Source organism: Mchenga conophoros, linkage group LG9 (assembly GCF_057382185.1).
Source record: "Mchenga conophoros isolate Kocher_MC1m ecotype Shallow Benthic linkage group LG9, M_conophoros_male_GT1.1, whole genome shotgun sequence".
NCBI classification, from domain to species: Eukaryota; Metazoa; Chordata; class Actinopteri; order Cichliformes; family Cichlidae; genus Mchenga; species Mchenga conophoros.
The window spans coordinates 13,481,277-13,497,343 of record NC_140534.1 but is presented as its reverse complement, the minus strand read 5'-3'; the positions used below and the strand labels follow the sequence as shown (position 1 = coordinate 13,497,343).

General features: G+C 40.4%; 1 protein-coding gene across 1 annotated transcript; it reads right to left on the bottom strand.

The window, feature by feature from the left end:
- Window positions 1–106: 106 nt before the first annotated feature.
- Window positions 107–16,067, bottom strand: LOC146566970 (uncharacterized). The gene is made up of 5 exons (XM_085286588.1): window positions 15,966–16,067; window positions 6,631–7,227; window positions 4,365–4,958; window positions 2,190–2,783; window positions 107–628 (listed from the first exon to the last, which is right to left on the bottom strand). Exons 1-5 carry the CDS (start codon window positions 15,981–15,983, stop codon window positions 107–109), a joined length of 2,325 nt encoding a protein of 774 aa, XP_085142714.1. The 5' UTR covers window positions 15,984–16,067.

Below are 16,067 nucleotides of genomic sequence, written 5' to 3'. Positions count from 1 at the left end.
GGATCTATATTACATCTGTGCAGTCAGCACTGGCAGAAACAGGAAGAGAGCAACCTTCAGAAAAAGAGATTATACATCAATCCATCCATCCAGTGGAACATTTTCATCAGATCTTTACAGGAGATTCGATCTGAACTCTGTGGAGCCTGATCTCAAGGGTTTTAAGTCTGACACTGAAACCAGAGGATCTTTCTGTCTCTTCAGATTCACTGTGATCCAGTGATGGGAGTGATTTCAGCCCTGAGTGATCACGCTGATGTTTGCACAGAGCAGATAATTTAGTGAATGTTTTGGCACATTGGTAACAGTGAAACAGTTTATTAGTAACGTGGGATCGTTTGTGTGATTTAAGCTGACTTGCAGTGGTGAAGGATGACCCACACTGATCACAGACGTGCTTTTTAACCCCACTGTGAATCAGTTCATGGCGTTTTAATCTACTTGATGTGGTGAAACTTTTCCCACATTCTTTACAGTATTTCAGTTTGTCTCCAGTGTGTCTACGTCGATGTACTTTTAAGGTGTATTGGTGACTGAAAGCTTTCCCACAAAGGTCACAACGAAAGTCTTTCCCACCACCACAGTGAGGACAGGGTTGAGAACTGGATCCATCTGTGTCGCTCTGCTTCTAAACAAAGACACAAAGACAGTGTAAGTCAGTCCTTCAACATTTTTATCCTGAATGTCGCCTGAAATAAAGAGCATCTCTGCAGACGTCCAATTACATTTTACTGTTTCAGTTAACACAGATAAAAATATAAATACATACCTAGGGCTGGGCCATATTATACCGTTCACGGTAATACCGGTATAATGTTAGGCAACGATAGGAAAATGAAATATCGCGATAGAATGGGAGTAAAACGCGCATGCGCAGTGCCTTTGTTTTCATACGCACATGGCCGATTGTTGAGTGAAACAGATGAACCAGAATTGGTTTGTAAAAATGGTGCAACTTCAGTGATGTGGAACTGGTTTGGTGTTTGTCCGTCAGATACACGACAAAGCACATTTTTTTGCAGAACATGCAAGCGGCCGTCGGACTAAGATGCCCTTAAATCTGGGAGTAATCTGGGTCCTAAACTCCGTATGCTTCAGGTCAAACGAACACTGCAGCATCACTAAGAGTTAAAAACTGTCTAAATTCTTTCATCTTTAATAAAACGATCAGCATTGCTGCTTTACCAGGTGTAACTATGAAGTTTAACTTCCAGGCATCCATGAAAACAAAATGTATTACATTTAACGGAGTTAGAAGCTAGCAGGAAGCTAGCGGAAGTTAGCTCGCTAGTTTCGCTAGTTACCTAAGCATGATATAGCATGTTCTGACTGAGAGATTTCGGAAAAAAATCAAACGTACAGCTCTGCTATCACTTCCAACATAAATGAAGACAGGAAACTAAACAGCAGTGACGTTTGTTGTGTTACTGAAGTTGGGCTAGCTGGTATATAATGATGTGCTACGTGATCGCTAGCGACACAGCTATGTTAGCATAACATAAACAGTGAAGCTGGAGGACAAACACTAACACTTTTCCACCTATAAAAGTTAACGTTAAGGTTCCTCATGGTTAGAGACAAATGCAATCGCATGGCAGGATGCTGTAAACGGACCAAACTTCAGTCAGGAGAACAACTGAGATAATCCATCCACAATACGAGGTTAGTCATTAATATACTGCAACAACATGGGAATAGAGCAGCTGCCAGAGAATTCAACATTAATGAATCAATGGTACAGAAGTGGAGGAAGCAAGAAGAATGAGTTTAATAAAGTTTGATTTATCTGACTGCTTTGTTTCGCTTAATGTGCCTTATAATCCCGTGCACCTTATGGTCCGAAAAATACGTACTGCACACTGCAGTTTAATCTTTTTAACTTCAGTGGATATTATACATGGTTATGCTCAGGATATGTCAGCCCATTTCTACTGGAAATGCCTTTTGGTTAAACTTTCAGCAAGGAATTTGCATTTGCACTGTTACATTTTTATAAAGCTTTAATGTACATAAAAACCAGCTTCTTGTTTAAGTGAAAATAAATGATAGGTTGTCTTTTTGCGCTAGTAATGTTGTGGAGTTGTATTTTGTCTCGCATCAATTATATCGTCAGTTATATCGTTATCGCAAATTTTCAAATATATATCGTGATAAATATTTTTGGCCATATCGCCCTGCTCTATACATACCTCACAGTAACTGCACTTGTTGAGTCTCTTTCTGGTGTGGATCTGTTGGTGTCGTCTCAGGTAACCTGGAGCTTTAAAAGTCTTCTCACACAGGTCACATTTATAAGGTCGTCCCTCAGTGTGGGTAAACATGTGGCGTTGTAAGTGTGTGTCTTTAGCAAAGTGTTTGCCACACTGACCACAGCAGTACACATCATGTCTGGTGTGAATGCGTACGTGTATATTTCGGCTATCTATCCGGCTGAAAGTTTGGCCACAGATGTCACAGCTGTATGCCTTAATTCCAGAGTGGGTAACTAGATGACTGTGTAAGTGGCCACTTTGAGTAAAAGCTCTGCCACACTGATCACAGCTGTACGCTTTAACTCCACTGTGGATGAGTTGGTGTTGTTTTAGAGCATTATTCCAGGAAAAAGACTTTCCACACAAGTCACAGCTGAACGGTCTCTCTCCAGTGTGGATGACCTGATGAAGTTTTAGGTCATACAGAGTAAACTCCTTCCCACACTCGTCACAGGTGTGTTTTTTCTCTCCCTTTCTTCTGTGAGGTTTGTCGGCCTCCTGAGAGCGCTGACTTCTCGCTCCATGTTGGTCCTGCAGTGACAGAGATACAAACAGAGGCAGTGAGTGAAATGTAGTCGTGGAACAAACTGAACCTTCAAACTCCCTCCATTAACACTCGTTTTAAACCTGAGGGTGGAGTGTGGCACCAAACACCTTAAAGGTCTCTTATCCCCACCTGCTGGTAGTAGGAACACATTACATCCAACCCGGTGTTAAAAATAATTAATGACTGTTCAAACGTTTCACTGTAGAAAACATTGGATTAATTTTTGATTAAAGGCAATTAAGTGCCATTCATTTTCAATCTATATTAATCACATTTTATTTGTATGAGCAAAAAAAAAAAAAAAAAAAGGAAAATATACACACTTAATGTGTTTACTGCCTGATATCGGGCTACCGTTGTGGTGCTTTGAACGTGTTTTTTTTGCAGTGATAAACCAATATTAAGTCTGTTCGAACAACAATAATACCAATAATAATAATATTATTATTAATAGTAATCAGAATAATAAAAACAACAACAATAATAATAATAATAATAATAATGATAATGTACTTCCACAGCATGTCTTTTATCCAAACCGCTCTCTGCAGATGGCCCCGCCCCTCTGTGAGCCTTATTCTGCTGGAGGTTTCTTCCTGTTAAAAGGGAGTTTTTCCTTCCCACTGTTGCCAACATGCTTGCTGAAAGGGGGTCATATAATTGTTGGGTTTTTCTCTGTATGTATTATTGTAGGATCCACATTACAATAAAAAGCACCTTGAGGCGACTGTTGTTGTGACTTGGTGCTGTATAAATAACACTGAATTGAACTGAAAATTTAATTAATATCTATGGGCTCAAAGTGTAGTCATTAATATTCTGTACTTGTAAATCAGTTTTGTATGTGTAAAAAGAATTTGTGTGTAGACTTAGCAAAAAACAAAACAACCAAAAAACGTTACAAGTACGAATTTTGACCCTATTTTTCTTCCTTTCGTCTGATTGGTCAATGTCATGTCAATCAGAAATGTAACAATCCAATCAGAGAACAGATGGGTTTGGCTGTCGGACGGGCGCTTTTTTTGAACAGGGCTGTAAAAACTACAATACCACCCCATAATACTACATTAATACTAAAATCATAACTGAATGCAGAGTGACTGAAAGCTCTGTTCCCCATAGTACTAAGGTGTGAGGACGGAACAGTAAGATGAATAGCAGATGATGATCTGAGAAGGCAGGAAACAGTGGTGATATGGAGCAGGTCACATAAATATGAAGGAGCAGATTTATGGATACACCTGTATGTAAGAAGTAACATTTTAAAATGTATCCTGGCTTCTATGGGCAACCAGTAAAGGTGCTGAAGAACTGGGGTAATATGAGCTCTTGACAGAGTGCAAGTTATGACCCGAGCTGCAGAATTTTGAAGAAGTTGGAGTTTATGAAGGGACCTTTTAGGGAGACCAAATAGGAGGGAATTACAGTAATTAATACGGGACGTAATAATCACTCAGAGCTGCTTTTCCATGCAGTAGAATTGCTAACATGCTAACACAGTTTAATGAGCAGAGTTGTTCCAAACAGTCAGGCTAAAATGACAAGATAACAATATAAATACATACCTCACAGTAACTGTGCTTGTGGAGTCTCTTTCTGGTGTGGATCTGTTGGTGTCGTCTCAGGTAATGTGGAGATTTAAAAGTCTTCTCACACAGGTCACATTTATAAGGTCGTTCCTCAGTGTGGGTAAACATGTGTTGTTGTAAGTTTGCGTCTGTTGTGAACTCTTTGCCACACTGTTCACAGCAGTACACATCATGTCTGGTGTGAATGCGTACGTGTCTATTTCGATTCCGTATATGGCTGAAAGTTTTGCCACAGATGTCACAGCTGTATGCCTTAATTCCAGAGTGGGTAACTAGATGCCTCTGTAAGCTGCTACTGTGAGTAAAAGCTCTGCCACACTGATCACAGCTGTGCGGTTTAACTCCACTGTGGGTGAGTTGGTGTGATTTTAGGCCACTCTTCCAGGAAAAAGTCTTTCCACACAAGTCACAGCTGAACGGTCTCTCTCCAGTGTGGATGACCTGATGAAGTTTTAGGTCATACAGAGTAAACTCCTTCCCACACTCGTCACAGGTGTGTGTTTTCTCTCTCTTTCTTCTGTGAGGTTTGTCGGCCTCCTGAGAGCGCTGACTTCTCGCTCCATGTTGGTCCTGCAGTGACAGAGATACAAACAGAGGCAGTGAGTGAAATGTAGTCGTGGAACAAACTGAACCTTCAAACTCCCTCCATTAACACTCGTTTTAAACCTGAGGGTGGAGTGTGGCACCAAACACCTTAAAGGTCTCTTATCCCCACCTGCTGGTAGTAGGAACACATTACATCCAACCCGGTGTTAAAAATAATCAATGACTGTTCAAACGTTTCACTGTAGAAAACATTGGATTAATTTTTGATTAAAGGCAATTAAGTGCCATTCATTTTCAATCTATATTAATCACATTTTATTTGTATGAGCAAAAAAAAAAAAAAAAAAAAAAAAAAAAAAAAAAAAAGGAAAATATACACACTTAATGTGTTTACTGCCTGATATCGGGCTACCGTTGTGGTGCTTTGAACGTGTTTTTTTTGCAGTGATAAACCAATATTAAGTCTGTTCGAACAACAATAATACCAATAATAATAATATTATTATTAATAGTAATCAGAATAATAAAAACAACAACAACAATAATAATAATAATAATAATAATAATAATAATAATAATAATAATAAAAACAATAATAATAATAATAATAATAATAATAATAATAATAATAATGATAATGTACTTCCACAGCATGTCTTTTATCCAAACCGCTCTCTGCAGATGGCCCCGCCCCTCTGTGAGCCTTATTCTGCTGGAGGTTTCTTCCTGTTAAAAGGGAGTTTTTCCTTCCCACTGTTGCCAACATGCTTGCTGAAAGGGGGTCATATAATTGTTGGGTTTTTCTCTGTATGTATTATTGTAGGATCCACATTACAATAAAAAGCACCTTGAGGCGACTGTTGTTGTGACTTGGTGCTGTATAAATAACACTGAATTGAACTGAAAATTTAATTAATATCTATGGGCTCAAAGTGTAGTCATTAATATTCTGTACTTGTAAATCAGTTTTGTATGTGTAAAAAGAATTTGTGTGTAGACTTAGCAAAAAACAAAACAACCAAAAAACGTTACAAGTACGAATTTTGACCCTATTTTTCTTCCTTTCGTCTGATTGGTCAATGTCATGTCAATCAGAAATGTAACAATCCAATCAGAGAACAGATGGGTTTGGCTGTCGGACGGGCGCTTTTTTTGAACAGGGCTGTAAAAACTACAATACCACCACCATAATACTACATTAATACTAAAATCATAACTGAATGCAGAGCGACTGAAAGCTCTGTTCCCCATAGTACTAAGGTGTGAGGACGGAACAGTAAGATGAATAGCAGATGATGATCTGAGAAGGCAGGAAACAGTGGTGATATGGAGCAGGTCACATAAATATGAAGGAGCAGATTTATGGATACACCTGTATGTAAGAAGTAACATTTTAAAATGTATCCTGGCTTCTATGGGCAACCAGTAAAGGTGCTGAAGAACTGGGGTAATATGAGCTCTTGACAGAGTGCAAGTTATGACCCGAGCTGCAGAATTTTGAAGAAGTTGGAGTTTATGAAGGGACCTTTTAGGGAGACCAAATAGGAGGGAATTACAGTAATTAATACGGGACGTAATAATCACTCAGAGCTGCTTTTCCATGCAGTAGAATTGCTAACATGCTAACACAGTTTAATGAGCAGAGTTGTTCCAAACAGTCAGGCTAAAATGACAAGATAACAATATAAATACATACCTCACAGTAACCGTGCTTGTGGAGTCTCTTTCTGGTGTGGATCTGTTGGTGTCGTCTCAGGTAATGTGGAGCTTTAAAAGTCTTCTCACACAGGTCACATTTATAAGGTCGTTCCTCAGTGTGGGTAAACATGTGTTGTTGTAAGTTTGCGTCTGTTGTGAACTCTTTGCCACACTGTTCACAGCAGTACACATCATGTCTGGTGTGAATGCGTACGTGTCTATTTCGATTCCGTATATGGCTGAAAGTTTTGCCACAGATGTCACAGCTGTATGCCTTAATTCCAGAGTGGGTAACTAGATGCCTCTGTAAGCTGCTACTGTGAGTAAAAGCTCTGCCACACTGATCACAGCTGTGCGGTTTAACTCCACTGTGGGTGAGTTGGTGTGATTTTAGGCCACTCTTCCAAGAAAAAGTCTTTCCACACAAGTCACAGCTGAACGGTCTCTCTCCAGTGTGGATGACCTGATGATGTTTTAGTGAATCCCTCCTATTAAAACCCATCCCACACTCGTCACAGGTGTGTTCCTCCTCTCTCTTTCTTCTGTGAGGTTTGTCGGCCTCCTGAGAGCGCTGACTTCTCGCTCCATGTTGGTCCTGCAGTGACAGAGATACAAACAGAGGCAGTGAGTGAAATGCAGTCGTGGAACAAACTCAACCTTCAAACTCCCTCCATTAACACTAGTTTTAAACCTGAAGGTGGAGTGTGGCACCAAACACCTAAAAGGTCTCTTATCCCCACCTACTGGTAGTTCTGACACATTACATCCAACCTGGTCTTAAAAATAATTCATGACTTCCGGTCAGCATGCGACCCGAATAGACGCAGGAACGAGCTGCTCCGGTGAACCTAACTCCGCTTTGACCAGTTTCACCCCTTCAACTCGCTTTCACTCGTAACTACTTTTCTAGTGTTCTGAACACTTTTAACCCTTTCCAATGGCTTCTAAGAGTGCAAAAGCGAACAAAAAGGAGGACGCTAGCTTAACACTGGAGGCTATCACCACGCTGCTCCAGCAGCACCGAGATGAGTTGGCATCTGAATTTAAGACCTCATTTAACGCCCTCGATTCAAAACTGGACCAGGTACGACAATCCCAAGAGGAACAGGCCGAGAGTTTCATCCTTGGAGCTTGCAATTGAAGACCTGAGCCAACGTGTCGCTGACCTTGAAAACACGTGTGCCGCTCTTCGCGAAGACAACAACCAGCTAAAGAACAAAGTCACCGACCTGGAGAGCCGTAGCAGGCGTCAGAACATGTGGGCGCCCCACTCACTTCTTTTCCAACCTTCTCTATGAGTTGTTGGGCAAAGAAATACTTCAGTCTCCACCGGAGCTCGATAGAGCGCACCGCTCCCTCGCAGCGAAGCCGCCCGTGGGACACCCACCTCGCCTGGTGATCATCCGCCTGCACCGATACCAGATCAAGGACCTCATCATCCGAGAAGCTAGGAGGAGAGGGAAATTCGACTACCGAGGCGTGCCTATCCGAATTGTGGAGGACTACAGCCCCGAGGTCCTCAATCAGCGGGCGCAGTACAAGGACATTATGTCGGAGCTCTACGGGCGAGGCCTGAGGCCGGCTCTCCTCTTCCCTTCCCAGCACGGCTTCGCATAACGCAGGCCAGCGGCGCCAGAAAGTTTTTCAGCTCCGTGGACAAGGCTCAACAGTACATTGAGAGGCTCCCAAAGGCTCCGGAAGCCCCGTGAAGAATTATTACCAATAAAACAATGGCACCAAATGCAGGTACCAAACATTCCATATAGGTATGGAGGCGCAGTCGGGATCCACGTAAGACGTCGCTTTTCCCCTCCGAGTGTAGCGATATAGTCTGAATGCTATAGTACTGAAATGCTGATTATTACTTTCATTTAACTCGATAATCTTTTTCTTTTTTTTTCTTTGAAAAATAAGGAGACAACCTCATTGACTTCTACCCGTTGGCTAATGACGTAATACCTGTTGCACGGAGACGGGGAGTTTTGTTATCTACTCGTAGCCTTCTGTCTGTTCTTATTCAATAATTCAGTTATACCAGTAGTACTTATTGAACTACTGTTACACACCGGCCCGAGGCCGGGGTGCAACACAACAAAAAGATAAACCCTACACATAGTAACGACAAAATAAATCACACCATACCGCAAATAATGACCCTGGGTCATAACACTACATCATCTTTTTTGTGTTTGGTTGTTTGTTTACGTACTTGGACTCTGCTTTGAAACACTCCAGCAATTACATTTGGACTTGGTGGCTGATACAGTTTCAAAACTTAACAGTATTATAAGGGGTTTCAGCTTACTATGCTATGGCCACCGGAGCAGTGATTCGACTGCTTCAATGCCTAGGTTATTGGTATCATAGACAGGAGGAGTAACACTCTAAATATGCTAAGTTTGAAGAGCTCGCTGCTTGTTCTTGTTCTTTTTTTTTGGCAGCCATTTTCTGTTGTGGGGAGGGCTTGGGGAGGGTAAGGGTCACTGCTATGAACCTCATACACTGTTCTTTTTTTTTTTTTTTAACTTGTTCTGAACTAATTTCCACCCATTGTAAAGTTATTCTGTTCTTATCATCTAAGGCCACTGTGCATATTTTCTTTGCTCTACAAATCAGATGAGTCTGCAATTGAACTTTCTAAGCTGGAATGTTAAAGGTCTAAATCATCCAGTCAAGAGACGGAGGGTTTTGTCACATGTTAAACACCATAACACTGACGTGGCTTTCCTGCAGGAGACCCACGTCAGGGCCTCTGATAATGTCCGTCTCTTCTCCCGTTGGAGGGGCCAGTGTTTTCACTCACTTTTCCAAGCTAGGGCACGTGGGGTCTCTATATTAGTCAGGCAGAACATTCCCTTTGAGGCCCACAATGTCATAGCAGACAAATATGGTAGATATGTCATAGTCAGTGGGAAACTGTATAACAGTCTTGTTGCTCTAGTAAATGTGTATGCTCCTAATACAGATGACGAAAATTTCTTTAAACTATTCTCCTCTTTACACGACTTAAATGTCTACTCTCTTTTTCTGGGGGGTGTCTTTAACTGCTGGTTAGACCCAGCCCTGGATCGCTCATCCACTAAGAGTAATGTTTTAAGCAAATCTGCATCTGTCATTCATGCCTTTCTATCAGAATATGGAATGTGTGATGTTTGGCGTACTCTAAATCCTCATAAAAGAGATTACTCCTATTTTTCACATTTGCACCATACATATTCAAGAATTGATTACTTTATCATTGACACTAATTGTCTGCAGCAGGTCCATTCCTGTGCCTACCATAGCATAGTTATTTCAGATCACGCCCCTCTTACTTTGTCTCTGTCTCTTCCACATCCTCCTGTTAAAGCTGCACAATGGCGTTTCAACTCGACCCTCCTGTCGGATGAAAATTTTGTAAAGTTTATCCAGGATGAGATACGCTTTTACTTTGCCACCAACTCTTCCCCAGAGACTTCCAGCCTTGTCGTATGGGATGCCTTTAAGGCGTATATCAGAGGCCAGATTATTGCTTATTCGGCAAGAATTAAAAAACAGTCCACCCATGAAAGGAATAAGTTAATGCAACAAATTAAGGAGACTGATCAACAGTATGCTCTCAAACAGAGTCATGAAATATTTAAAAAGCGTGTAGAACTTAAAACAATACTTGACCTACTCACAACGTACTCGACTGAACGTTTACTCTTACATGACAAATCCAAATTTTATATGCATGGTGACAAACCTGAAAAATTACTGGCGAGCCTTCTAAAAGGTTCTCGGGCAAGGCAAAGTATTCTTAAAATTCGACAACAAGATGGCGACATAGTCACAGATCACGAAAAAAATCAATGAAGTGTTCAGGGATTTTTTCTCACAGCTTTACACCTCAGAGTCCCAAACTGACTGTAATGCAATTAATGAGTTCTTAGCTAAACTTGACATTCCTGAAATTCCACCAGAACTTAAAACAAGGCTGGATGAACCCATCTCCCAGTTAGAAGTTTCCTTGGCTATAGCTTCGATGCACTCTGGTAGGTGTCCGGGTCCGGATGGTTTTCCGTCAGAATTTTTCAAACACTTCTCTTCATTACTGTCCACGCAGCTTAGTGCAACCCTCACAGACTGCAAGGAACAAGGATCTCTTCCTCGATCATTCTATGAAGCCTGTATTACACTTATTAAAAAGAAAGGAAAAGATCCGTTGGAATGTGCCTCCTATAGACCCATTTCTCTACTGAACACAGATGCTAAAATATTAGCCAAGATACTTGCCCGTAGACTAGAAATAGTTCTTCCAAAAATTATTTCGAAAGACCAGACAGGCTTCAATAAAGGTCGTCATTCATATTTTAACATAAGGAGGCTATTTAACATAGTCTACTCCAGCTCTACAGACTCTGATGAATGTATGGTCTCGCTTGACGCTGAAAAGGCCTTTGATCGAGTTGAGTTCGATTATCTCTTTGCAGTCCTTGATAGATTTGGCTTTGGAGCGAAATTTACTTCATGGATTAAATTACTCTATTCTCAACCATCTGCTACAATACGAACTAACCTCCAATTGTCAAAACCTTTCAAACTTCACAGAGGCACACGCCAGGGATGTCCCCTCAGCCCCCTGCTTTTTGATCTGGCCATAGAACCCCTTGCCATTGCGTTCCGCAGTTGCAAAGAGGTACACGGCATTTGGAGAAACAATACAGAACATAAGGTCTCGCTCTATGCAGATGATCTCCTGCTCTTTATTTCTAAGCCCTTAGCCTCACTACCATCTGCATTGAATCTGCTTAGTCAATTTGGTCAGATTTCAGGGTATAAACTGAACTATGAACTGAATAAAAGTGAGCTCTTCCCGCTAAGTAGCAAAGCCAGTATGTTAGACTTCACCTGCTTGCCCTTCAGAGTTGAAAGGACAAAAATTACATATTTGGGAATCACAGTGACAAAAAAAACAAAACAAAACATAAAAACCTTTTCACAGAAAATGTGAGTACATTGCTGAACCAAGTGAAGCGGTCCCTTACCCACTGGACACCACTCTCTATGTCTCTGGTAGGACGTATCACTTCGATTAAAATGACCAGTCTACCGAAATTTCTATACCTTTTCCAGGCTGTACCCATTTTCATTCCCAACACTTTTTTCAATAAGCTGGACTCTGTCATCTCATCTTATCTATGGCAGGGTAAACGCCCAAGGCTTAATAAGATGCATCTTCAAAAATCTAAAATTGAGGGTGGGTTTGCACTTCCCAACTTTCGTTTTTATTATTGGGCTGCTAACATACGATGTTTGGTGTTTTGGTATTTTTACCATAATCGGAGTGGTTGTCCTGACAGGGTCACTATGGCATTGCATAGTGACAACAGTATATCCTTAGCAGCTGCACTTTGTTCTCCACTCTCATCCTCTTCATTCAACTTCATTCCCAACCCTGTAGTGGTGCACTCATTAAAAATATGGGGCCAGTTTAGGAAATATTTTAAACTTTGTGACTTCTCCCTTCTCAGCCCCATTGCATCTAACCATTTCTTTAAACCTTCTACCCAGGATGGTGGGTTTGCGGAGTGGCACAGAAGTGGAATAACTTGCTTCAAGGACCTATTCATAGCCAACAAACTAGCATCATTTGAACAACTTGCTAATAAATATATTCTTCCACCATCACACTTTTTCAGATACTTGCAAGTCAGGCACTTTATTTGTTCCCAGATTTCAGGCTCAAGCCCTCCACCAGAGCCTACACTACTAGAAACTATCCTGCAACTCAATCCAACCAATAGAGGGCTGATTTCCTTGCTTCACAATAAAATGTTAAATTTGACACATACCTCTTCATCCAAGCTCAAGACACTGTGGGAAGAAGACTTCAACATGACAATCTCTGACGAAACATGGGCCTCTATACTCAAACATGTCAACACTACATCACTATGTGCCCGCCATTGTTTAATCCAGTTCAAAGTGGTGCATAGAGCCCATTTCTCAAAATCCAGATTATCCCGTATCTACCCTGAAATCTCTCCATATTGTGACAGATGCAAAACTGCTGAAGCTTCACTGGTCCACATGTACTGGTCTTGTCCCAATCTCACTCAGTTCTGGTCAGAGGTTTTTCGTACCCTGTCCAGAATTCTCAGTGTGACGCTGGCCCCCGGCCACCTTCTTGCTCTGTTTGGCATCAGTGGGAATGAGGTGCTTCTACCGGCCTCTAAAAAACAGGCATTATCATTCTGTTCCCTGTTGGCCAGGAGGGCAATTCTACTGAGGTGGCGGGATGCTGCCCCTCCCACTCACAAACAGTGGTTATATGACCTCATGGCCTGTCTAAAACTGGAAAAGATAAGACACTCACTTCAGAACTCCACTGGGAAATTTCAAGACATGTGGGGACCCTTCCTTGATGCTTTTCAAAATCTATAAGAATTTTTCAGCAAACTCTCTTAAGTCAGGTGTGGAAATACAGTGTGCGGGTGCAGGCAGTGACCTGGGTGGGAATGAATGGGATTGTTTTGCAGGGATTTTGTTACTTTGGGATATATTATACATTTGTTTATATTCTCTTTTTTCCCCCTCTTTCTTTCCCTTTTTTCTTTTTCTTTTATTTCACAGCCGAAGATACATTTTTGAACTCATTTCACAGCTTAAATGTACTACTTAACCCTAATGTACAGATCATCTGTAATCCTTCTTTTTTCTTTCTGTTTATATGTATAATGTATACATTGATGTTTATGTGTATAAAAGGAAACCTCTTAATAAAAAAGACATTGTTTAAAAAAATAATTCATGACTGTTCAAACACTTATATCATGCCCATCCCTCCTGCTGTACACAAATATTAATACTAGCATGCTAACACACTCAGAAAAGTAATGAATGCTTATCAGCTCTATACTTATTTTTATATTTCCTGTTGTTGTTTCCTATTAGATATTTATATAATTTTCTCATTTAAAAAAAATAAATAAATCCAATGTAACAGTTACTAGCTTGGTTTAGTGAAGGAAAATGTCAGAGTCTGATTGCAACCCGAGGGATTTTTTTTTATAAAACATACTGACGACATAGAAAAAAGAAAAAAACAAACAAACATCTGCTTAATTTACAAAACAGATGATTTATTTGTAAAAAAAAAAAAAAAAAAAAAAAAAAGAAGTTTGGAATCATATATGATTGCGTTCCACTTCTAACATCTACACCACTTTGTATTGGTCTTTCACATGTGTCAACAGAAAATTGTACTTAGTAGTCAGTGTAATCTTTTAATGATATAAGTTTGCATATGGTAGAGTACTGCATGTTGACCTTTTGATGACTTGTTGTTCACTACAAGACTTGTTATAAATTTTCTTCCCACCAGGCAGAGGAGTCGTTCCTTCGACACACACACACGCACACGCACACACCAGGGCAGTCTCAGAGCCCTCACTCCCGTGCGAGTGCTCTGTGACTGCCCTTGCTGCAAGTAAAACTGTGTGTTTCTCCTCTCTGATTCTCAGCTGAAGAAATGTCTTCGAATACATGGAAAACGTGGTATTCCAATGAAATTGATTCATGTTTGTGGCTGTAATGTAACAAGATGTGAAAAAAAAGTCAAAGGGAGCCAAAAACTTTTGCAAGCCACTCGAAGTCCTCATGTGTTGAAATCAGACATTGGGTCTGTACTAGGGCTGCCAAACGATTATTTTGATAGTCGACTAGTCACCGATTATTTTTGCGATTAGTCGACTAATCAGATCATCATCCATTGGACATAAAACGTACACCTTATTGCACCAGCAGCATCTGCTCTTATATAACTATCATTAGCTTACAGCTTTAAGCGTTTCAGGTATGTGCTAACTAAAAATAAAGACATGATAGTTTATTAAAGTTTAATGAAATCTGCAGCTGGCATCCTTTTACATGCAGTGCTGCCATATTCTGTTTCAGTCCGTTATTACACTCTTAAATCCTACTACTTATTCCTGCGTCTTTTGTGATCTTACAAAGCTTCAAACGACACGTCGACTATTAAATTGGTCGTCAACGATTTTGATAGTTGACGTAATCGTGACTAGTCGACTAATCGTGGCAGCCTTAGTCTGTACATGGACATTATGTTTTTTCAGGTTGTGAAAGATGCTGCAAAATAATCTGAGGCAGATTAACTGTGTTATTTAAAGACTACATGAAGATCCTCTGCAGGTTAGTGCAGGATAAACAGGTTCGTTTGCTGAACTGTGATGGATTTAAAGTAAAGAACAGTGTGTGACTGGTGCACAGTGACTGTGGTGCTCATGTCACAGTTAGATTACATCAAGTGTAGCAGAGATTCATTTAAACTGAAGCTCATGATGCTGACATTCATTCACCGAGTTCCACCTTCATACCAACAGTATAGTGTCTAATATAAAGCCAGTGTACTGTCAGTGTAGAGGATGGAAACCAGCCAGGACAGCTCATGAAACATCTGCTGACATCTGGTTGAATTCAGTTGTGTACATCCACAGAGAGCAGCAGGTCAGCTGATCACAGCCTGTACTTTAAGAAAATCTACTGGAGCTCTCAACAGAAATTATTGTGAGCTGTGATTCTTTTCCCCACGCTGAGCCACTACAGCTGATTTTAGGGTTCCCACCTGCTCAATCCCACTTTAACCTCTTCCCTGCTCATGTTCCTGTTTAGAGGCAAAGTCACCCTCTACAGTGTAGGCAACAGAAAATACACATATGTTTTATTTTCCTTCATTTTCTACTTAACTGATTCAAACAGAGAACCTTTATTAGAAATAAATAGTTCTTATTTCATCTACTAATCTTATTTTATTATTACATTAATAAAGCACAAGGTTCAGTTAACTTTGGATAAAAACATGTGGTTAAAATGTTTTTCAAGGAGCTACTTTTACTTTCTTACTCTGATTACATTTACTAGCCTGTACTTTTTCCCTGTTACTTGAGAAAAGAAGGCTCTGTGAGCCTGGTTCTGCTGTTATAAGGTTCTTCCTGTTATAAGGGAGTTTTTCCTTCCCACTGTAACCAAAGTGCTTGCTCATAGGAGGTCATATGATTGTTGTATCCCCCCCGTATGTATTATTGTAGGGTCTGCCTACAATATAAACCACGTTCAGGCACCTATTGTTGTGATTTGGCACTGTATAAATAACATTGTATTGAGAATTGAATTGATAATAATACTACTAATATTAACGAAGGATAATTGATTGTGATTTCTTTGTGTTTGTAAACATAATTTAAAAATACATAATATACAATAATATACAACACAGTGATATAACAGGTTGGGAGGATGAGAGTTTTAGACGTGACTGATTATTTGGTGAAACTGTGATATTTTCCTCACCTCCTGTGTTGAGCTCATTGTTTCCTCTGTAGTGACTCAGCTGAGTCCAGATGGCTGAAAATGTTCCTCTGCTGCTCCGTCAGACTCTTCTCCTCCTGCTGA

Coding starts and splice junctions, on each gene's coding strand:
- LOC146566970 (XM_085286588.1), bottom strand. Junction 2,784..4,364: donor ACAAGCACAGTTACTGTGAG/GTATGTATTTAT, acceptor CTGTCACTGCAG/GACCAACATGGAGCGAGAAG. Junction 629..2,189: donor ACAAGTGCAGTTACTGTGAG/GTATGTATAGAG, acceptor GTCTTTGTTTAG/AAGCAGAGCGACACAGATGG.